General features: G+C 45.1%; 2 protein-coding genes across 6 annotated transcripts; one reads left to right on the top strand and one right to left on the bottom strand.

Annotated features, from left to right (window-relative positions):
• Positions 1 to 1205: 1205 nt before the first annotated feature.
• On the bottom strand, positions 1206 to 12689 carry LOC140264229 (transcription factor TFIIIB component B'' homolog). Of its 4 annotated transcripts, XR_011906013.1 has the most exons (9): positions 12501 to 12689; positions 9685 to 10018; positions 9406 to 9475; positions 7874 to 7910; positions 5930 to 6000; positions 4745 to 4934; positions 2213 to 2411; positions 1484 to 1630; positions 1206 to 1345 (listed from the first exon to the last, which is right to left on the bottom strand). XR_011906013.1 is itself a non-coding variant. In XM_072359835.1 (6 exons), exons 1-3 carry the CDS (start codon positions 9859 to 9861, stop codon positions 5951 to 5953), a joined length of 264 nt encoding a protein of 87 aa, XP_072215936.1. In that variant the 5' UTR covers positions 9862 to 10012; the 3' UTR covers positions 1206 to 1630; positions 2213 to 2411; positions 4745 to 4934; positions 5930 to 5950. The 4 variants fall into 4 exon arrangements, 1 of the variants encoding a protein (XP_072215936.1); XR_011906014.1 differs by lacking the exons at positions 9406 to 9475; positions 9685 to 10018; positions 12501 to 12689 and adding an exon at positions 8293 to 8451; XM_072359835.1 differs by lacking the exons at positions 9406 to 9475; positions 12501 to 12689 and having other exon boundaries at positions 1206 to 1630; positions 9685 to 10012.
• A 102-nt stretch (positions 12690 to 12791) lies between these two features.
• LOC140264004 (DNA-directed RNA polymerase I subunit RPA49-like) lies at positions 12792 to 20709 on the top strand. Of its 2 annotated transcripts, none has more exons than XM_072359415.1 (10): positions 12792 to 13049; positions 14039 to 14123; positions 14847 to 14902; positions 15289 to 15433; positions 15755 to 15862; positions 16331 to 16427; positions 16770 to 16903; positions 17740 to 17821; positions 18675 to 18806; positions 20364 to 20709. In XM_072359415.1, exons 2-10 carry the CDS (start codon positions 14075 to 14077, stop codon positions 20521 to 20523), a joined length of 963 nt encoding a protein of 320 aa, XP_072215516.1. In that variant the 5' UTR covers positions 12792 to 13049; positions 14039 to 14074; the 3' UTR covers positions 20524 to 20709. The 2 variants fall into 2 exon arrangements, with proteins under 2 accessions (XP_072215516.1, XP_072215515.1); XM_072359414.1 differs by having other exon boundaries at positions 12801 to 12952.
• The last annotated feature ends 1996 nt before the right edge of the window (positions 20710 to 22705 follow it).

Below are 22705 nucleotides of genomic sequence, written 5' to 3'. Positions count from 1 at the left end.
GCAAGGGCTCCTAGGAACTCAAAGCAGGACCAAGAAGTGGAAGTTACAGACTGATGCTGAGATCCTAATGAGCGCAGTGAATTATTGCTGCCCAACCAAAGCAGCCCTAAGAGCCAATCCTTAGAGTACCGTGCACATGATGAAGGACAACCTGTCTGGCTGTCCTGACGTCCAGAAGGGCCAACAGCAAACAGACGGCCAGACCTTCATCACACACTGCCACGCACTCTCGTGTTTGCACTGTTACTCCCTGCACGTGATTCTTGTCTCCGACTGCTGAACACCTCACAGCCCTTCGTGCCTGTAAATGCGCTCCCACCGCACACAGGTGGGCTCGTGGAACAGAGCCACCTTCCCTGTCGAATCTCATTGCAAACTGCTGCCCAAATACACGGCAGCTAAAAATGGAAGTGAAAATAAAGTGTTCTACAGAGAGTTATTTGGATGTTGAGATTGAAAGGTGCTCACACCAACGCAAATCCACCGACAGCTTAGCAGAGTAAATGCATTTATTCAGCTGCTGCTTTTGTGCTTGTTTGTTTGCAGATGCAAACACATGCGCACGTATGACATGCTATTACACATGTTTACATACGTGTACCTAAACACACCCCTATAGCCAATCGTGGCACGTATATATATGCATACAGGAGTCCCAGAGCAGTTTCTGTAACCCGAAGTTCTGTCCCAAAGCTCGTTTTCTGCAAAACCCCATTCGGCTGTAACACAACAGCAGCAGTTCGCTCAGACGCCTCAACGCTGCAAGTGCGGCACCTGCAGGCACCCTAACGAAGCCAAAGTTCCGCACTAAGCCGGGCGTCTCCTTGCCCTCTTCAGGCGGCGCCTTGAAGCTCAGCCCGCACGAAGCATCAGCAGCGGAGATTTGCCGCACGGAGGAGGCGGCAGCAGGTGGCGGTGCGCCGACTCCCCGAACGAGGCACGGCGGCTGCGGGTGGCTCCGCACAGCGCCGGAGGGTTCACTTGGGGACGCCGAGGAGCAGCGCTCGGGCGCTAAGGCGGCCGGAGGGGAGCCGGGCGGCACGGCCCAGCCTACCTGCTAGAGGGGGGAGCCCGGCGGCACGGCGGCACGGCAGCACACAGCGGCACGGCACCGGGCACAGCACTCCCCCCAACGCAGCCAATGCACGGAGGGGCCGGGCCGGCACCCGCGCGAGGAAAGGGAGACAGAGCGGGACGGACGCAGGTCGGAGAACAGACTTTATTGACAGCATTTACACGTACAGGACGCGACAGCTTCCTTGCAAACAGAAAGCACGGCGGCCATTAGACAGCCGGCACGAGTCCCGTCCAGATCCCGGCGCACAGCTCTTCCGAGCAAGCAGACCTGAAACACGAGGAAAATGGTTCAAATACAGCTGCCTCCAAGTAGCAAATCCTTCAAGCAAGCTCACTGTGGTTAGATTCAGCTGTTTGCGCTGCTCTGAATAAGTGCAACAAAGGACATCCCTGCAGACACACACACCTACGTGCAGAAAGAAGCAGCAGCAGCATCTGACCCCTTTGTTTTCAATGCAGAATTTGTCCTGGTTCCAGCTGAGACAACGTTGACAGCACAAACGTGGTTCTTGCTGAGAGATGTTTGCAGTCCCAGGGCTCAGTCGGGAAGCGCCTATAAAAGTATATTAAAATAATTGGGAATCCCTGGAAAAAGGAAAACGAGTAGATTCCTCTCTCATCCTCTGCTGACACCAGGAATATTTCTGCAGCAAAAGCTGATCAAGATTTTGAGATGGACCGCGTACTGGGCAGCGCTCGTTCCCTTTTGTTTGACTTCACATATTGCTGTGGGTGTCAGTTTAAACAGAACTATTGCAACAAGGCAATCCAAAGTCATAACACTTCACAGGACAACCATCTTGTACCTACACACACAAGCACAGTGATCAGCAGCAGCCCCCACAGCTTCAACTTGGTCTTGAAGGGACATACAAACCTTGTACAACTTCTGCACAAGTAGAAAAATGGGCCACAACTTCCCGAGAACCCAAAATGCTCATAGATAGACGTGCACAGAGAAGGCTGCTCTGTTTCCCTTTTAAGTTTCCTAGACATTCACCAGTCAGAAACCATTCCCTGCAGCAGATCAGTCTCTCAGAACCTGAACACAGCATGCCCCCCTGCTCACCTGGAAGCGACTAATTCCTTGTTTCTCACAGCTCAGAAATGCAAAGACATTCAGAAGCAAACATACCATAACTACAGCATCAGCAGCTACGTTGTCATACTCCACAAATGACGATGTGCTTCTAGAGGGAAAGGAACAAGATGCCCCATCATCCTTATTAGAGGGAGTTGTTTCCTTCAGACTTTGCTTTGTGGTCCCCATCTGTGGGTTTGGGATCTCTCCTCTCCTCCTTTGCATTTCTTCTGCAAGTTCAGAACTGCTTTTTCTGCAAATTAAAGATAAAAATCCCAATGGTTTTCATCTACTCCTGCTCAAAACAAGTACAGTAAGAACGTCATAGAATCGATCCATAAAAGTGATATGTAAATAGTATTACAGGAATCCAGTTCATGCTACAGCAAACACACACCTCAGAAATGCTTGAAGACTCTCAAGGAAAAAAACAAGAAGTGATCCCAGGATTCTGTGTTACTGACTATTCTGGCACATGGGAGTTTATGAAGCGTTAAAGGAACACTGAACAACCTCCACCCTTGAGAACAAGAATATGTGACTCGTCTCTGAACTAGAGCCTGTAACTACCAGATGCTCAGAACGGTTTCTGAGAGGAACAGAGACACAGACCTGCAGGAAGAACTCAGAAGAGCACACGTCACGTCATCAGTGGGGAAACACAATATAACATCATATAATATAAACATAATGTAACATCAGAAGGCACAGCAATGAAGTAAGGATAGAGGAGGTACAAACTGTATCAAAGCAAGGATTCTTTATTTCAATTCATCGTTTCCCAGCTGCTGCAGATATACCAGATACAAATAACAGTCAGAAACAGTGTGCACAAGTACAACAGAGAGAAGAAACTAAAGCATTTAAATACTGTAGAATGGTATATTAAAACAAGAAAACATAATTCAGATAGCTGGATGGACAGATAAGAGCAATATCCTCTGAGCTGTCAGGCTAGAAAGTCCCACGGGGAAAAGACAAAATTAGTACTTGTAGAAACATGGCGAGTACTGCATCAAACCCAAATCTTATTGGCAGGAGGCCGAAAATCGTAACAAATGGATGGGTGCATATCTAAGCATTAGACTGAGCTAGGAAAAACAATGACCCCAAGTCTGTCTTACAGCCTCACGGATGTCTGTATCAGAAGAGGCATCTGTCAGTGCCTAAACAGATCGTACATCAGTAGCATCATCCCTTGGTCAATCTGCCTATTTAATGTCTAAAACACTCCAAATTTCAAAGGAGACAGTTTAATCCTTTTCAATTTCTGAGGACAGACCTATAATTCTTACAGGTCACAGAGGAGGGCAGTGCTGCTCTAGTAGTACTAACTGGAAAGAGGATATCAATGACTCAATGTGGAAAAAACATCTAACAGAACAGGCTGACAGAAACATTCTGTCAGTACCTGAGTAATGGAGCTTTAGAAGATTCTGTTTGGCTTTCTGTGCATTCCAACTGTGCTGCTTCATGTTTATCTCCCACTTTTCCTTGTTCACCTATTTCTGTTTTCCTGCTGGAGGTTAACCTGCACATCACCTCCTCTTGACTGGACGCTACATTGTGAAACGATGCTTTCCCTGAATTCTCTCAAGTTTCACACTGGCTTCTCTCATCTCCTGCTGTAATAGGCTCAGGCAGCAGGGCAGCAGTAAGAACATTTCTATTTGTTGAAGCCCCTTTCATTTGGAAAGGATTACCTGTAAAAGAGTTGAGAGTCATTAAAGAACTTCAGCGATTCCCTTTCATTGATAGCACTGTAGTCAAAAAATGAGCATAATATTAAAATGGCTTAAAAGATGAGGGCTTTTTTTTTTTTTTTCTCTTCAGTTTTTTGTCATTTTGTTTTTCAAAACCACCGCTAAGACTAAAGAATTCACAATCTACTTTTAAAGTCTGTAAAATCTCACAGACATTGTATGGAAAGAGCTGGAGAAATTTAGTTGTACAGCCGCACCCCCAATCTTTACAGCACACAACAGAGCTTAGTGAAGTCATCCAGCTGCTTACAATTCCACCATCTCTCTTTCAAGTTCACTTCGGAACCAAGAAGTACATCTCCAAACCCTCCAAAGGCTCAGCTGATTGAAAACTGTACTGTCGAGATTCTGCTTTCCTTCTGTTGATTTCTTCAGAGACTGATTAAACAGCGCATGTACTTTTTAAAAGACCAACACAGAATAAAAGGTGAACTGTGTTACAGCACAAGTTAGTTGCAGACAGGACCACTCGGGATAACGACAAGCATTAAACTGTGCTGTACCATGCATTTAGGTTAGTTTCAATTTGCATTTACAAGTTTAAATTTACCTACCAGAAGTTCTTGTACAAGGGCAAAGCCCTCTGCACTGCTGGAGCATCACACCTGCTCTTTTTACCTGAGAACTTACATAGAGATAGCAGGACTCTTTAAAGAATTGCAACACTTACTGTACTTCAGAATATTTTCCTTTGATGTTTCCCCCCTTCTTCCCAAGCTGAACAGATTTCATTCCAACCGTAATGTTGAAGTAATTCAGTTACCTTGCATTGAGGAATACTCCTACTCTAATGTACATTTAAAGTCAAAAACAAAGTATTTACCTCTCCACTTCATTCAAGCTGGTTCCACCAGATGTCACTGGGCTGATAAGTATCGGTGCTGGTAGTAATGGTTCTGAGGTCTGTTCCTGCAAAGCAGATGTATCGAACCCTCCTGAGTCAGCAAGGATTTCCACCAATGTTAAAAGGAATGTCTGTTCTTCTTCCTCCGGACATCTGCGATCATCATTCACTACCATCATTTTCCAGGGAAATAAAAACGTAACAGAAATCTGTTATTCAAGTTCCCCACATCGAGCAATGAGCATGCAGATCTCCATGAAAGAAGGCACTGGGAATATCCTTCACACAACATCCTTGCTTTCTTCTGAGACAAGATACATATCACTCTGGAGCTCTTGCACTGCAGTAGAACCCTTATTATCCCCCAGAAGAAACAATATTAAGAATGCCTAGCAGGGATGAAGCTTTTCAGTCAGGTGTAAGACGTGCTGTTTAATCGAATCTGTGTAGCCGTGGTTGCCAGATGCCCCTCTGTCTCTATATATTGCTGTGAGGTATTCAGAGTTACTTCTTTAAGTGACAGAATTCTGCTGTTGCTTTATTTCTGTGCGTTTTCTTTGTGGTGGTGTTGTTCTGTTGTTTATTTTAAAATTAATGCGCCCTGCATTACTTTTAAATGATTTGCAGCTGAAAAGTGTGTTTTCTTCAATTATCACCTCCCATTCTCCTCTTCCTCTTGCTCTACACTTGCACAGTCCAGCCCAGCCGCTCACATTCACTGCTGCTGGCATTCACTTCAACATTTCAGGAGCCACTACAGCTCACTAAGCTGCTGGAAAAATACACGGGCTTTCTCCCTCTACCACCTTCAGGTTTTGAGGGGTATGTGAGTCAGTGCCACAAAGAGCTCTAACAAATGCTGAACACGGCAGAGGTAATAAGCAGGCGTTCACTGCTGAGAGAAAAGAGCAAGAACTTCCCTTCTATTGATATCTAAGCTCAAGGAGTCATCTGAAAGGTTTCCAAGTCTAGTTTGCAATAATGAAATTTAAATAAGAAGCAAGAGTGGGGAATGACACTAAGCTATCAGTCCTTTTGTTTGTTCATTAAGTAGATTATTTAATCATAACAACACATTTTCTTTTTTTTCTTTTAATTAATCTTTGCATCACTGTAAGATACACAACTTTTTTGCTCACTTAAAATATATAGTGTGCATTATACCTGAAGTCTCTTCTCTGCTGCTTATGTGTTGCTGCTGACAATCCTTAGCATTTGTTTCATTATGGAAATATCTGAAATAAAGCAACACGGTAAGCTTGACAAAGAACTCCACAAAAGAAAGAAAGCATGTCAGACTCCAAAGAGACATAAAACCTAAAATTGTGTTTTCTCAGCTTTTCCTTCAAGGCATTCCAGGTTGAAGGATACCAGACCAACCAGAGTAATATGTAATTCATATGCAGCTCACTGTCTGCATGGATGATCTCTTGAAATAAATTGATATTTCCCAGTGCACAACTCTGTCACTGATGACTCACATAACAAATTGCTCTAGGAATGTAAGTTCCACCAACCATTACAAAACAACCAAGTGTCAAAGAGAAGCACCCAGCTCTGCAACACACCCATCCTTCTATGGTAGAAGTTCTTTGCTAAGAGAAGGAATCCTCCATTGCAAGCTGCCTCCTCCTACTGTTTCTGCCACTCCAGTATGAGCACAGTCTTTTCTGCACCCTGTTCTAAAATGACACATCTACAGGTTGCACTGAGAAAACAAGTCACTGCAATTCAGCCATTCCACAGCAACTGCAAGTATGCTGGTATCAAGCAGTGCTGGAGGTCTCAAGGGAGAGTGAATGAACCCCCCTCAGGAAAAAATCAGGTAATTCTTTATGCTAGAATGGTATCAACCACTGCAAAACTAAAGATGCAAAATATATCCATGGCCCAATAGGTATATGGGCCCTTTCACCCCCTGAAGGAACCACAGTCTGGAGGACATATGGTGGAGAAGGCTTACGCTGAAGAGTTGTGAAGGATTGTATCCCGTGGGAAAGATCCCATACTAGACCAGTGGAAAACCACGAGGAGGAACGTGTGGTGGAGGTACAGTATGATGGGCTGACTGCAGCTCCTGCTTCTTCTGTTCATGAGCAGCATGGGGAAAGGGGAGTCAGGAGTGAAGGTGTCAAGCTGAATGTGGGAAAGGTCAGGATGGGGAAGTGTGGTGGGGACGAGGTGTTTTAGTCTTCCCTGCTTCTCACCACTCAACTCTACTTTTAGTTAGCAATAAAATAAACTTTCTGTCTTGTAAAACGATCTCTCTGTCTACATCTCAATCCATGAGCTTTTCCATCTTACTTTATCCCACTGCATCTCATAACCAACCAAGCCACCAAGAATGGAAAGGGAGAAAGTGTTTAAATGCAGATATCCATAACCCGTAGCACTGAACTATATCCCTGTTTAAACTTCTGTTTCCTAACTAACTGGTCATACAAAACTAAGCATTTCCATCCTCCAAAATTATCGTACCGAAATAAACCAAAGCAAGACAGTAGATTTCACCTCCCTCAACCAAAACCGTAGCCCAGGCAATATCAAGTGCTCCTTACAAAGACTGAGAATGTAATTAAACTCCTAAGTGAAAGCAGTTCTGAAAAGCAATAGTTCTGTAAGGGTTGGACACATATCTCCTATGGAAACAGTACTTTCTTCTGGTCAGAGCTGAGTTAGGGACCTTACATACAGAGGACAAAGCTTAGACTCTGGCCACTTTATTATCACTTCACAACACGTCAAGTAAGCTGTAAGCTGGGGGTTGGAACTAGATAATGTTTAAGATTCTTTCCAGCCAAGCCATTCTATGATTCTACGGTTTGTAAAGTTTTCTCTTCTCCCAGTACAGATAGCTACAGAATAGGACTCAGAAAATGCACATTCCAACTCAAAGAAACAAAACTTTGCAATGCTTGGTCCATCTACTTGATAGAGAACAGAAGAATGTAGATAGTTTAAGCCTGTTCAAAAAAACATGAAAGAATCCAGCACCTCATGAGCATTTTTTTTTCTAAAATACATGAATTTTGAAATTCTCTCCAAGAGTAACCACAAATTGGTAGCATGTTAATGGAGAAGACACAAACAAGAGAATTGCATATCTACCTTTGTCCGCTTCTGGATTTTCATGCTCAGTTGCTTCCTTAAGCAAAAAGAAAAACATATCAGGTATTTACATAAAAATCAGTCTGCAATTTTAATGTAATGCATCCTGGTGAATTCTCAGCCCAGAGGTCGCCCTGGCTTTAAAATACATAGTAGGAGCTGACAAAATGTTACAGTTTTCCATATCTATAGTGTCACAAGCAGGCCTGGAAACCAGTCAGAGGCCAGAGCTTTGTATCTGCTATAAAATAAGAGAGAGAAAAGGAAGGAGACATGGTGAGGACACAGTGGGAATCTGTCTCCTTCATCAACTGGCTCCCAAAGGGGAAAGAACGTAATTATCAATAGTTCCTGAGAGATGGTTCCCAAAGTAGATGGCAATGCTGAATAAGATGTCAAAAACAAAGAGGCATTCTTACAGCTGGTAAGGAGTTTCCTTTTTCCTCCTCCTGTATGACTGGCTGGACAGACACACAAGAAAGACCTTCTACATTAGTAGCCACCGGCACATCAGGGATATTCAGAGATATATCCAGCTGTAAAAATTGGTTTGAAAGCATTTCAGTTCATCAGCCCTCGTAGAAAATCTGACAAATACTTTATTTTTTCCTAATAAACTACATGCTTAGCAGACATTGAACATCTCATGGAATCCCTCCACAAATCAAGTACTAAACAATACTGCAGGTTAAAGAGGGAAGCAACTGGAGGAAGAACTGGCAGTGCTGCTTGTAACCAACTAGAAGAATCAGAAAATCTACATTATCCAGCTGAGACCTTTTGAGCTGGTTATTTAACTCAAACGGATTTTGTTGATTTTATCATTTTTTCTGCTTTAAATTCTCTCACTGTCATTCAGAGCAAGAAACTGTATGATTAGTTTATGTAAATAAGAAGGATTTCAACAGGAGAAAAGAGGAAGAGAACTACTAGTAGTAAACCAAAAGGAGAGCTGGGAGCAATTTCCACTCCAGTGTTTGTTCAATTGAGATGATACTCAGTCTTGTTACATTCTTAGAGTTCTAATTCTAGTCTAAAACCACAATTAAACACTAGGCCTTTACTCCAGGCTTAACTATAAAAGCAGTTCATGGGAGAGGCCAAAAACAGCTTTTGAAAAAATAATTGCCAAAATGTAAGGACCACAGGCTTTGGATCTGCCCGCACCAGACAGAGCAGGATCTTCCTTGAAATACCTCCAGCCTGTGGAAGGGTTACATTGGAGCACAGGGAAGGAGTGGATTCCACTGCTGTGTCAAACTCTACAGCCTAAACTAAAGAGATACAGGGCTGTATCTTGTAACAGACACATGTTTAAACTTAACCCATTACTTAAGTTTTATGTTACAGGAAGTATATCACAAGAACAAAGGAGGACAAACCTGCGGAGAAACCAGAAACTGTACTGGTAATCTCTCTCATTCCCTGACATTCAAATGTAGAACTGAAATGCTCCATTTGCTCCACCCTAGGCCTCAAAACATGCAGTAAGCACATCAGACTGTGCCTAAATCCAGTCCCAGATTAATTACCTGGTGAGCACCCTGCAGACCTGCTGATAGTTCATAACAGTGTTTGGATCCCAGGCTGATGTACATTCATCTGAAATCAAGTACATGTGTCAAGTAAACATCCTTGCTACTGTCAGCACTATTCTTAACAAACTAAACAAGTACTAGCAATTGCAATTGGAATAAAAGCTTCTGTTTGAAGAAACAAAACAAACATGGACACAGAACGCAGCTACATTATACCTCTTGCATCGTCTCCTCTATCTGAACAGGAATAGGTTTAGGAGATCTAAGACCTACTGGAACAAACACTGGTGCTTTGTTTACTTCCTCTTCAGCAAAACATTCATCTTCATCAACAGGCTCAAAGTCATCTGCTTCCTCCTCATCTTCTTGAGAAGCCCGGAGGGTCACCAGGCTGCTTGTTTTTGAACTTCTCTGCTCCTTCACCGGTTTCTTTCTGTGGGCAGTTTTCATGCTTTTGCCTCTAGCAACACTTGATTTCACTTCTTGTCTTCGATTCCCCTTCTCACAGTAACTGGCCTCACATTCAGAAGCAGAAGATGGATCAGTTCTCAGCTCCAATCCATGTTTTGGTAGTGCTGTCTGTTTTGATGACCTCCTAGGTTGTCTCCTAGAACACAAAGCAAGAGCACATAACATGAGTATACTAAAAATATCAATCAAGTCTAATACAATCCAAAACATTAAAAGAGACACCACAAGTAAAAACCAACTCAATGAACAGAAAAGAAGAAAAGGAGCACTGTGATCAAGAATACAGTCCTGTTACTTCCTGCAACACGCTGGCAAAAATGCATTCGGGTATTACTCCATCCGGAAACCAAATCTTCACATGTGCACAAAAGTACTGATCTTAAGCATGGAGTAAGCAGTTTCAGAGAGCTGAGAAGCTGCAGTATGAAATCTGCAATGTATGGAATTATTAGAAACAAACAAATTCACTTTCACTTTGAGATAGGTGAAGCTTGCAAACTTTGTAAATCATGGGAACTTCTCTAGTTTCTCCTTTGCTAAAAGCACAGTACAGAACCCAAACTATGAGATTTTAGTTCATCTTACTAATGCCTAGAAACCAGAACTGTTAGATGATCATTAATTATCAGCTCCCGTTTCTTAGAACACAATCCCTTTGAATTAGCTACCGCTTCCATCCCCAAAGCGATGGTCGCAATTGCTCTAAGCAAGAAAAATTATTCCAAATTTCACCCTTAGAAGAGCTTGCATTGTCAACTGATAGAGAGATGAAACCAAGTACAGAGGACACTTCCAGCACAGTTTGTTTGGATAACTCTCATAATCCCATTGTCCCCAGCATGGGTATTTTTAAAGGACACTTCCAGCACAGTTTGTTTGGATAACTCTCATAATCCCACTGTCCCCAGCATGGGTATCTTTAAAGCTCTCCTTTTAAAGTCTGGAACTGTTACTCAGACCACAGTGGACTCCGGGGTAGGCTGGTGAGAGTGCTGGCTGTTCATTTTATGAAGCTGCAAACAGAGTAAAGGGTGCAGGGATTTCTGCACGCCTCTGGTATGGTTCAGGTGTGTCATGGTTTTGTGCTGTTGCTGTCAATATTCTACATCATGACATCATGTGCAGTATGAATCATTAACTGAGGGTACAAATAGTGGCAAACTGTTTTGGTGGTAAAAGAAAGTGTAGTTGTTAATGGCATACAGAAGTACAACAGAGGGTATGCGGAAGTGTGGAAGGCTCATGCTCCAGTTCTGTGGAATGGCAGCATCCTGAGTACTCAGCTCTTGGAGGAGAACTACATATCCCAGGGGACGACGCGGCCAGAGACGAATCACCGGAGGAGGACACGTATATAATCTCGCTCCCAGGCTGGAAGGTCCTTCTTTTCGCTCTATCTATCACTTTTGGAGCGCTCCATCCCTGCCGTCTCCCTCTATCAGCAACGTTCCAGCCTGTCGCCTAGAGATTACAGTAGGCCCCCTGGTTCTCGGGGACTCTTTTTCTCTCCCTCTTCCTTGATGGCCCGAGGTCTCATGGGCCCATCGAGCTAGAAATAGTTCGCCCTTATTCTGCCAGTCCAAGTCAATTTGAGCCACCTCAATTCTGGCAGCTTGATCTTCTTGGTGGCATCTGACGTGGAAGAGCGTATGAAGCAGAAATGAGTTGCTGAATTCCTCCACACAGAAAAAACAGCACCCAACGACATTCATCAATAGTTGCTGAACTCTTGTGGAGCACAAAGAGTAGATGTGAGCACGGTGAGGTGGTGGATGCCGTGTTTCTGCAGTGGTGACAGATGTCACCTCTGCTGGTGCAGATTTATATGAGGGTGGTACGCAGGCCCTCGCTCGTCACCAATGAGAATGCATTGCTAATGGTGGTTACCATGCTGAAAAATGGCGCGTGGTAATGGAGCATTATGCTCTACCAAGTGATCCATCTGTTGTAGTTTGCACAGGAATAAACAGGAGGCATTACTTTCAGAGCGACCTATGCAGTACGCACAATGATGGGAAATGAAAACATTTCATTAAACGACAATTGCCACAATTTTCAAGCGTGGGTGCTGAATGAAACCCCTGAGCAATTCTTAAAGGGCGGAGGAAGAAATTAAGCACGTCTGGTCAGCTCCAAGCGTTCTGGGCTTGACACAGACATCAGTGCCGACACAGACTGTTACAGTGCCTGTATCAGACATGCTTACAGCACAGCGCTGCAGCAGCAGACTGTGTTATCCACCACACGGTTTGCCAGCACGAGACAAGCCACCAGCTGCAGGCTGGGCCTAACAGATGCCTCACGCCCTTAGCAAGGCACAGCAGGCGGGGCTGAGTCAGAGTCAGCAGCGCAGTCGGCACCCCCCCACCCAAGTCCCGTCCTGCACAGCTCGGCTACGACGAGCAACGCGGTACCGGCACAAAGGTGAGGCAGGAGGGCCCGCTCTGCTGCGTGCCCCTCGGGGTGACTCGGGTATCCGGGCCGTGCCTGGACCGCCTCTATGGGCAGGAAGGGCTGCTGTGTGCGGGCGGCTCCCTTACCGCCCAGGCAGCCCGCCGGGAGACCCTCACGGCCCAGCCCGCGCTGCGCCCCTCCCCCAGGGGGCCGGTCTTACGCACCGCCGCCGTTACAGGCCCGACGAGCCCCGCTCCAGGCTCCTCCTTCAGCGCCGGGACAGCAAGGCGGGCGGCGGGGCCGGGACAGACGGCGGCAGCCCACGGGAGGCCCACCGGGCCGAGTTCCGACCGGGCCGAGTTCCGACCGCGGGCCCAGCGCGCACCGAACCCGCCGCGTCGCCCGGAAGTGACGCACTCGTGGCGACGAGCGGAAGTGACGCACTCTCGGAGCGCCCGCCGGAAGCGGCGGCATCGCGGCGTGGCGCTAGCCAATGGGCGGCTTGTGGCAGCGCTGAGCTTCGTGTCACTGAAGGACGTGCAGGAAAACGTGCGCTTTCAAACCATGCGCTCTTCAAGTCATGGTTCTTTGTCTGTCAGGTTTCAGAAGCTGAAAGGCTTTCATACGTGGGGAATAACTTCAGCAGCGGAGCCATGAAATGCAGCTCCCTGTGCAGGTATGGGGAGCTGGCCACACTGTGCGAGACACAAGAAGGTGAAAGCAGAGGAACTGCGCAAATGAAATGGCCTTGTAGCCTTCTGTCAAGGTGACTGGTGAGTTCCCATTGAGGCCGTGGTGCGAATGAGGAGGATTTAGGCAGTTGATGTCATCTGGCAGCCGCACCATTTTGCACGCTGCTTCCTCGGGAGCTGTGATCTTACACATAAGTGGAGTTTAGATCTGCTGGAGAAGAGTGAGAAGGTGTCTGCACGTGGCTGAAACCTGGGGACAACAGCATTATTCCTTCTTAGCTGTCCAGATCAGTATCCAGGAAACCAGGGGGTCGTTGGTCAGCATTTAACTTCTGGGCCACAGTCCGGAGGTGCTGTATGAATTAATAACTTGTCTGTGCCTCGTGCTGTAATGGGAAGCCTTGGTGAAATCACCAGTTTTCACATGTGCTGGTTTTAGAAGGTGACCTTTGTAGCCTCGAGGCAGCTCCCATGAATTCCTAAGAACTATTTTGCATGGGGGATCGTTCCCATCCTCTGGTAGAAGAACCTCTTGTATAAGTGGAAACCAAGTGTAAAATCATCTTACTTTGTCATAGCTAACCTACAGAGCTCTGAAGTACATTTGGTGTGTGTGTCAGGCTCCTGTTAGTGAGTGCTGTGCCCCGTGAACGCGCTACATTTGTCCTGCAGCGTTTGCTCGTGGTTTATGTCTACTCTGACCACGGGGGTTACTTAAAGTAGAAGTGGGGTGACACAACGTAGAGTAAACAGAATTGCAGAAACTGTTAAGACGAGGTGCTTCCAGCCATTTAATGTCCTTGTGCTGGTTCTTTTGACGGGGTCATGATATTATTAAATTTTTCTCTCCAAATACAAACTGGATGATGCTTAAAGGTCCAACTCTAAGGATTCTATGAGTCTGATCTATGATTCTGTGGTGAGGAGCAGCACAAACTATTTGGGTTTGCTCCTCTGAAGTGTGAAATGAAAAATAACTTGCTACAAATTAACCTGTTCTATAGATTTCAAGTTAATTTTTCTCAGCTCTGAGACTGTCAATGGTTATCATTTGCACTTGTTCTCCCCAGGTATTTTCTTGGTGTTTAAACAAGGATTCTGGGCAAATGGAAGTCTATAATGCTGAAATATTCAACATGCAACCTTTACTGTCAGGTAGGACAGTTCTGTATTTAACCCTGGTGCCGAGGTCACAATGTCTTGGAAATATGTATGCATTCAAAACTGACTAATTGGCTACTGACAGCATTGCCCTGTTTCCTCCTACTCTTATTTCTGCTGTGCTGCCTTAGAATGAGGGAAGGAGGATACATCACTCTGTCCACGCCTGGGGAGCAGTATGGAATGAAAAAAGGGAGAATGAAGCAGAATCACAGCTGATAGTCAGGGGAAGAGTTAAGCAGAGAGCTCGGGTGTGGGAGGGTGGAAATACCAGAGTTAGAAATAAAGTTGTCACTGCTTAGGATAATTGCAGCCCTTCTCCTGCTGAGGGAAGCTTGGAAATAATCAAGTTAGTAGACTGAATCGTTCACTGAAAAAGAAAACAGCTTTTCCCCAGCAGAACTGCTTTTTATTACTGAATCTAGTGGAAATAATCCTGAGAATATGATCTTTAAGGAACTGTTTTCTTTTTTAGGCAACAGGAGCTTAGTATTGCTGCAACCTGTGCATTATGCTTTTAGATTTTGTAGCAAAAATTGTCCCTCTTTATTTTAGGTACATAATCTTTCACATTCAACGTATTCTATTAACAAAATCCTGTAGAGAAGACCCTGAAGTGGTGTACCTAGCCCTTCTGTAATTGATTAGAGGGGTACCCAGTACATGCACTTTCCTGCCTGCTGCAAGCCAAGCATACTAATTTTTATTCTTTTGTAGATAATTTAATTCCTGATGACACAAGGGATTATCAGAATAAATCCTACAGGGAAAAGGTAAGGTTGAAACCTGATATCATAATGTGCTGTAGTTATCCAGCAGACAGTGGTAAATACTTGTCTGAAACTGAGATGTTTGATTTGTTGCAGGACAAACTTGTGCAGGGTCAGCATTCTTTCTATGCACTGATGGTTTTTGAGACAGCATGTTGTTAGTGTCTAGCTTAGCAGTATGTTCCTAAATACTTTAGACTTGTCTACAGTCCCAGGTAAAACATGCCCTTTTGCATTTCTTTGTCATATGCTTTGTTTGTACCCAGCGTTATGTTTGGAATTACTTTAAAAACGTACCTGTAGAACAAGCAGTGGTTATCTGGGTATTCTTCCTGCATGCAAAGTGTCTTGAGTTCAGTGTGTTGTCGTTGCTTCTGTGTTATACACAGGTGGATTTGTGCATTGAGGCATTTGGTACCAGCAAGCAGAAGCGAGCTCTGAACTCTCGGCGAATGAATGCAGTGGGCAATGATATTCTCAATACAGCTGTGACAAAAGCAGCAGCAGATGTTATAGATGCAAAGGGGGTAACAGGTAAGAATGTTGTCTGAGATGTTGAGGAAGGCAATCAAAATTACCATTTTCCTGTTTTTTCCTTGCCAAACATGGTGGGAAGAAGAAGGGTGTTTTCCTTGAGTAAGAAGGGAGGAGGTTGGTTTAACTGCTGAGATGGGCACGTGTTGAGGACCTTGCCAAACTTGTTATTGGAAAAGGAACTGCTTTATTATTTCGCTAGGAAAAACTGTGTTATCACCGTCCATCTCTGCCCATTTTTGGTGGTGTTCTAGAAGTCCACTCTTTGTGGCTTTGTCTGCACGGTCCAAATACTCTCTTCTTTCCTTCTTCCCTCCAAAGCTTTGATCCAGGATGTGGCCCAAGACGATGAACAGAACATGTCCATTTTCCTACCACCATGTCATGAGGATGCTGACAAACCAGAACATGTTTACAAGTTTGACGACAGTATCTTTTTCAGTGACCGTGTGGTTTCTGGTGCCTGTAAACTTTCCTGTTGGCAGTCTGGCATGTGGAGAAAGTGCTGCTGGGCATGTGACAGCAGGGTTGAGCCTTCTCCCCTCACAAACCAAAAGCTGATAGCAGGAAGTTAGTATGTTGAGGCTTTGGGGTTCCCAGTTCTGTATTCTTCCTCCCTACAAAGACAGGGGTACTATGCCTGCCTGTTGGGAGCTGTTCAGCTAAGAATAGCAGTGATGTCAGGAGTATATGAGAAATTATTTGTGTTTGAGCCACTGTACCTCAGAGACGTTTGGTTTGGTTACAACAAGTTCTGTTGTTACTTTCTGCTAATTTATAATTTTTTCCCCACTTCCCTATCTCACACCTCCCATAGCAAGAGCTGACAGACCATATCTCACTGTGAGCTATTCAGAACCAGAAAGAACCATGTTCTTTTCTTTAAAGTCCATCCAGTTCTGTCTCCAGCAGAGTATGAAGCATTGCAGGGTCCAGCAGCAGCCTTTATTAACATCACTCCAGAGGAAATTGCCAAGAAAACAGAAGAGAAAAGGTAATACTTCCACAGGCAGCCTTTTAATAGCTAAGGCTGGCATTATGAAATCGTGGTTCTTCTTACAGGCAGGATGGCAGCTGTAACCAGCTAGTCCTAATCGTGTGCCCCTGGTGGCGCATTGGTATAAAGTGCTGCTTGTGGCACCGAAGGGCCCGGGTTCGAATCCCCCTTGTGGCGCAGGGGGTAGAAGTGCCGCTTCGCTACACAAGGGGCTCGAAACCCGGGAGTTGGACTCGATGATCTCTAGGGTCCCTTCCAACTCGCAGGATACTATGATACTATGATACTATGATACGTTATGATATTCTCTGGTCTTCATGTTCCCTCTTTCCTCTTCAGCCATTGCTCCTTTGTCTTAGAAGAGCTGAAATTCCTGCCTGCTGATAAGAAGAGCAGGGACCGCAAAGCTCGATGCCTCTGGTTCCTGGACATCCTTATTAAGTTCAGCTTCCTGAAAATAATCAAGAAGAAGCGTAAGACAATTTTCAACTCTTACCCTTTTCAGCTGCCTGCTGGGACTTGGTTTGTAGTTACCATAATAGCAAACAATGAAGCTTCCCAGAGTTACCTGTTTGATAAATGGCTACATGCAGCAGTTACAGTTCAGCTTGTTTCATGATGAGGTTCAGCATTTCCATGCCATTGTGGAGTTTTAGATCTTCACCTACTGGGATATACGTGTGTCATTCTCTTCAGTCCTTTTCTAACTGTCATACATCAGGGTCCTGCAGTGAGATCCTATTTGTAGGAGATAAAATAGTTTACATCTGAGTTTGAGATTCCTTTTTTGCTTACAGACAGTTCATGGTTTCTGTACCTGAAAACATTTTATATCGTCAAGCTTTACTCCTAAGCCAGGAGGCAGGAAACTATCAGTGCTCTTCCTCATCTAGCCTCCATTTTTTAGCTGCAAGAGGCATGCAGTACACAATGCAATCTTTAGGTGTTTTTGTGCTGTCTTTGTGTCAGACTTTTCTTAGTATCTCAGTGTGTGGATGACAGTCTTCAGAATGTTTCTTATAAAGTGGCAGGAACTGCTTTTCTCAAAAGCAGTGCACAAATGTTTGGATTGAAGTTTTCAGGACTTGCTGTATTTCACAGACCTTGTGTTTCTGTTTCTTACAAAAATTCCAACGTTAGCCTTTTCAGTGACTGGTAAGATGGGTGAGGAAGGTAAATCTGTCTGTAAATATCTTTTTGCATTGGTGGAGACGCTGGGGTCATCCAACAAGAGTTAGTCTAGGAGGCTTGAAATGGATGTGAAAATAGCCAGTCTTGGTGCTCACTGTGAAACCCCTTTTTATTCTAGATCCAATGGGTCCTGAATGCCCCCACATCATTAGCAGGAAGCTTATGAAGAACTTCACTTCACTGACCTACAACAATGGCGGGTAAGGAACTGTGATTGCTTTGATGTTATTGATGTTCAGAGGATGTAGAAAACAGCTTGAAGGGCCACAGAGTCATTATCAAATAGCACTGCACCAAAACGGGAACAGCAGAAGCTTCTCTTGAGTAGCAGGCCAGGCCAGGTAAAATATTCTGTTATGGCTGATGTTCATCCATGAATAATGGAAGTCAGAAACATAACTGGGAGAGGCAGAGTCATGTGTGCTTAAACAAGCCTGTACCTGTGAATTTAGCCAGGCTCACCAGGCTGACTTGATCAGCAAGAGGGAGAAGATTTGTAATTGCTGCTACAGTGCCTTTTCTCAAGAATCCAACAGCCTCTGCGTAGCATAACTGCCATTGCTCAGCCATCATATATCTGCTGTTTGCTGTGAACTGGAGGTTAACAGAGAGGTTGAATCCGTGTGGGCCATCAAGGGTGCATTTGTTTATAAAGACTCAGACCAGAGGTGAACAGTAAAAATAAATGCTTTCAGACCTGCTCTGTGTGTTGTGTATGGCTGCAGTGAGTACCTTCAGATCAGCTTCACCTCGCTGTCATCTTGCCAGTGTGCCACAGAGACAGAAGTATTTGTAGACAGTGATTCAGTCAAGTCTATAAACCTGTAAACATCTCCAGAGACCTGCACTTTTGAACAGAAACATAGGCAGTTGTTGAGGAAGACCTTGAGGCCTCTGTGATCAGGGACCTGTGTTTTTAAAGCTCTTTTTTCATGTCTCGGAAATGCTTGTCATAGCTAACTGGGGCTCCAGTTCTGTCTGCACCTGGTGGGTGGTTGTGTTTTGGGTTTGCTAACTCTCTGCTTTTCATCTGTTCTCACACTTGCTGTTCAGTGTTCAGAATTTAATCTCTGCGTCGCTGAAGACTAAAATTGCAGCATATGTCATTGCACTGGCTCTGCACATTAAAAACTTCCAAGTTGACCTCACTGTCCTGCAGAATGACTTGAAGCTCCACGAAAGTAGGTGAGTCATGTTTGCTTATGCCTGTTAAGATGCCTGTGGTCCTCGTGCAAGCAGTCCCTGGGGAAGAGGGCTCTGGAGCCTCTTCTGTGCCCAAATAATACAGTGATACCCGCTGTGAGTTCCCTATGTTGCAGTTAGACTCTGAGTGTGTTGAAGTTTTATATTCAAGCCCTGCTACGTCTAATGGGGTAGTTCTATGTGTCAAAGCTTTGAAAGAGTGCTTTTCACAAACCTGCTCAGGTGCACTGTGAGGCTTTTTGTCCATCTGAAAGTGGAAAAACTTGAGTCAGGCAGCATCAAAATGGCAGAAAACCTATCCAGGTGCTACCCAGTGCTGTATCTTGCCTGCTAAGTCATGTTGCTCCTCACTGAATCCCTTCTTTCAGCAGAGATCTGGTGTCAGCTAGGTACCAGTCTGGATGCAAGTACAGATTTGTATCTGACTGTAACTGGAAAACTAGAAACAGATATGTTGGGGCTTCTCCTGGAAGGATTTAATATCAAGATTCTGGGATAACTGGAAGTTATCGGGGCTGTTACCAGCCCTTGGTTTTGTGAGCTCTGTAGTCAGATTTGATGTAAAGATTTCTGGGCTTTGCCTCCAGTTCTGCTCTTTGTTGACTAATAGTGGCATTAACAGTATAATCTAATGTTGGTTTCCCACCTTTTTAAAATTTTATTGCTTTGGAAGTAAGCTTTTCAATAAAAGACATGCTCTTTTTCTGCAACAAACACCAAAGTTTTTGCTTTTAAGTGCTCTACTGGAGCTGGGAGCATAGATTGTAGCGTGGTGATAAGAAAAAAGTGGGAGAAGCAGCAACATGTTGGAAAAACAAAGATGAGGGATATGGCTGCGAGGCTCTTGATTTAGCCATGGAATGATCATTGCTTATGGTGGGAGGTTTGTTTGAATAGCACCAGATATCTCTTGCCATCTGAATCTGTTTTTCTTTTAAAGACGTAATGTCAGCTGAGAGGATTCTGAGGTGTGTTCTCATGGCCCCAGATGAGGCAGGACTTTCATTTCCTTGCTGCGTTTGCTCAAACATGCTTCATTCTGTGTTTGACAAGTCTCCAGGTGTGTTCTGGCTGGTGCCATCTTGATCAAGCCCTGCTCAGTACCAATCTCATCCAAAATGTGTTTACATCTAGGACTGCTGTATTTCAGCAGTTAAGAGGAGCTGCTCTCTGTACTAGGTTCTTTCCATCCTGTCACTCGTGGTATAGGATTCTGTTGGAAATACGGGCTGCTTGCTTTTTTTTTCTCCAAGATTGCTGTACACTGAGTAAGGCACCGTGGGTTTATAGTACTCTCTGGGGTGCTCGTGTCCAGTTTGGTAGTGTTCTAGCCTTTCCAGCAAGGCTCCCTGCCTTGTAGTATTTAAATACTTCCAGTTTGCGTTCTGGTGGTTGTGTTGGGATGCAGAGCAGACATCCTGCTTGCTTCTGCCTCCTAGCTTCCCTCCTGAGGTGAAAAAGCTATTGCTCATTTCTGCAGTGTCTTTCCCAGGAGACCACTCTACCCCACTAACACAACGTTTCTCTGTTGTTTTCCAGGTTGATGGACATTGCAAGGGCCATGCGGTTGAAGGTCTCCAAGGCAAAGGGGATGCCAGGACTTGAGAATGATCAAAATCACAAGCTTGGCACCCTTTCTCTCCCCTTGCCTGTGCAGAAAGCATCAGGGAGCCAGAGGAAGCGCAAAAAGATGAACTGAGAATCTGGGAGGTGTGAGCAGGGGTGAAACAGTTCTGTTCTCAACAGTTGTTCTGCACACACAGCATCATGGGGATGCATTTGCCTGTTGGATTTGGCTTTCCAGCATCATGGCACAGCCCTGTTGAAGTCTCTGTGCTGACGGGAACAGCTGTTATTTCATTAAACTGTTTACCTTTCTTACGTATTTAGAAAATGTATCAACCCTTTGTCTTTCCTCCTGTCTGTGAGGGGAGAAAGATGTACACAATGTGCCAGAACAAAATCATGTTGTTAGGAATTGTAGGTGCTGTGCTGACTGCGTACTTCAGGCGGGTTTTACCCCTTTGTGACACAAATGCAGAGATCTTGGAGGTTACCCTGAGGATGGTGGCCATGCAGTTCCCTGAGAGCTGTCCCAGCACTCCACCAGGAGCTTGCCCCAAGGCAAGAATGCTCTGCATCTCTCAGCTGGACCTCCCACAGGCCAGGAAGCACTGCAGCTCATGCTGCTGACCCTTGCTCTGTTGAGCCTGACAGTGCTGAGAAGGGCTTGGCTCTGACTGCCCTTCAGACAGCTGAGGGCTTTGCTGTACTAGTCAAGCTCAGCTCCCTCCATCTCACCTCATTGGCCACATTCCTGTCAGGCCTCTGCTGGACCCTTTCCCCACTGCTGCAGAGGTTCTGAGGGACACCAGCAAGGATGCTGAGCGCATCACTGCTCTTGATGTGCATTCTACTTGCTGCCAGTGAGAAAAAGGGAGAACAAAATGAGTGACTTAGAGCCCTGCAACATCCCTCCAGAAGGCAGAGAGGATCTGCAGAGGTAGAGCTCCTTCTGGCGGGCCAGCAGCAAAGCATGGACATACAGGCATGCCTTTTACTGTGTCACCTCCACATTAGCGAGGCTTAACTTAAAAAATAAAATAACCCCAGTGCAATGTCTCTTCATCCTGTTCGCTTCTCTCTTCAGGTCATATCTGTTGAGATCTTGGAAGCTCTGCCAGGAAGATCAAAACTGTTTCTGTTCCTGAAAGTAACTGTGGTTCTTCTGTCATGATAGGACCTTCTGAATGGAATCCTGAGGATCCATCAGCCCCCTTCTGTGCAGCTCAGGCAGAACCAAATCTCAGAAACTCTCTCTCCTATATTTATTTTTAACAGTTGATTTCTGTTTGCCTTGTTTACTTTTTTGGGGGCAAACAACTCTTTCTGATCTACATCAGTATGAACTGTGCAAAGGTAGGCATCACTTCTGGTGGCAGCTTTCTTTTCTTCTACCTGGAAGGAACCCCATTTTCCAGGGACTGGCTGCTGGAATTGCAGTGAATGAGGACGGAAGAGGGCAGATCACAGATAGAGGAACAAAAGTGTCTTTGTTGTGCCAGTTCATCTCTCCCAAGTGTTCTGTCTGTTTATTTGATTGCCAAAATTATCTTGTTATGTTTCTTGAGTGATGCCAGGTATAACAGTCTCCCAGTTTGCATTTCCTAGTTGTCACTTCTGTTGCTGTTGAGGCAACATAGCTTTCATGGAATCACCACATGGTTGTGTTGGAAGGGATCTGGCAGCCACATAAAATGCGGTTTCTCCATCCCTCACTGTCTATTTAAAAAAGTAACATACAGTTGATGGAGGTTTTTTTGTCTACTTTTATTTTGCCTGACACCCATGACAGAGGGAGGCAGTGATTGTGTAGAACTGCTAATGGCTTTGAATGGCTTTGAGCTTAACCTGTTGATCTCTGTGTGGACATGGAAGAGGCATTTGCAAGTGAGCCTGATGATGGCAATTACATACTTTTGTAAAAGCACGGAAGAGGTGAGGGGAAACATGAAATAACAGCCACTGGAAAAGCAAAAGGGGCTCGTGTACACGTGGCCACCAGGTTGGGCAATCTGTGTGCCCACTCAGTATCCTGTCTACTGTGGTGAGCAGCTGCATCTGCACGCACAGGGAATGTAAGGAGATGGGGTACATGGTACTGCCTGCTGCAGCATGGCCTCTCTGCTCCACCTCTTACCCAACCTCCTGCTTACAGCTGCACCTGATGGACTCCGCACCTCCTTAGAATTGAAACTACCTCTTACTTCAGACTGTCCTATCTGCCTGTATTTCACAGCATCCCGCAGCAAGAGGGCTGTGCACTGGGCAGGCTCAGCAGGTGGTGGATCACCTGCAGCAACCCTGTGGTGTCTGTACTT

This window comes from Excalfactoria chinensis, chromosome Z, assembly GCF_039878825.1.
Source record: "Excalfactoria chinensis isolate bCotChi1 chromosome Z, bCotChi1.hap2, whole genome shotgun sequence".
Lineage (NCBI taxonomy): Eukaryota > Metazoa > Chordata > Aves > Galliformes > Phasianidae > Excalfactoria > Excalfactoria chinensis.
This window is presented reverse-complemented; position numbering and strand designations above follow the sequence as displayed.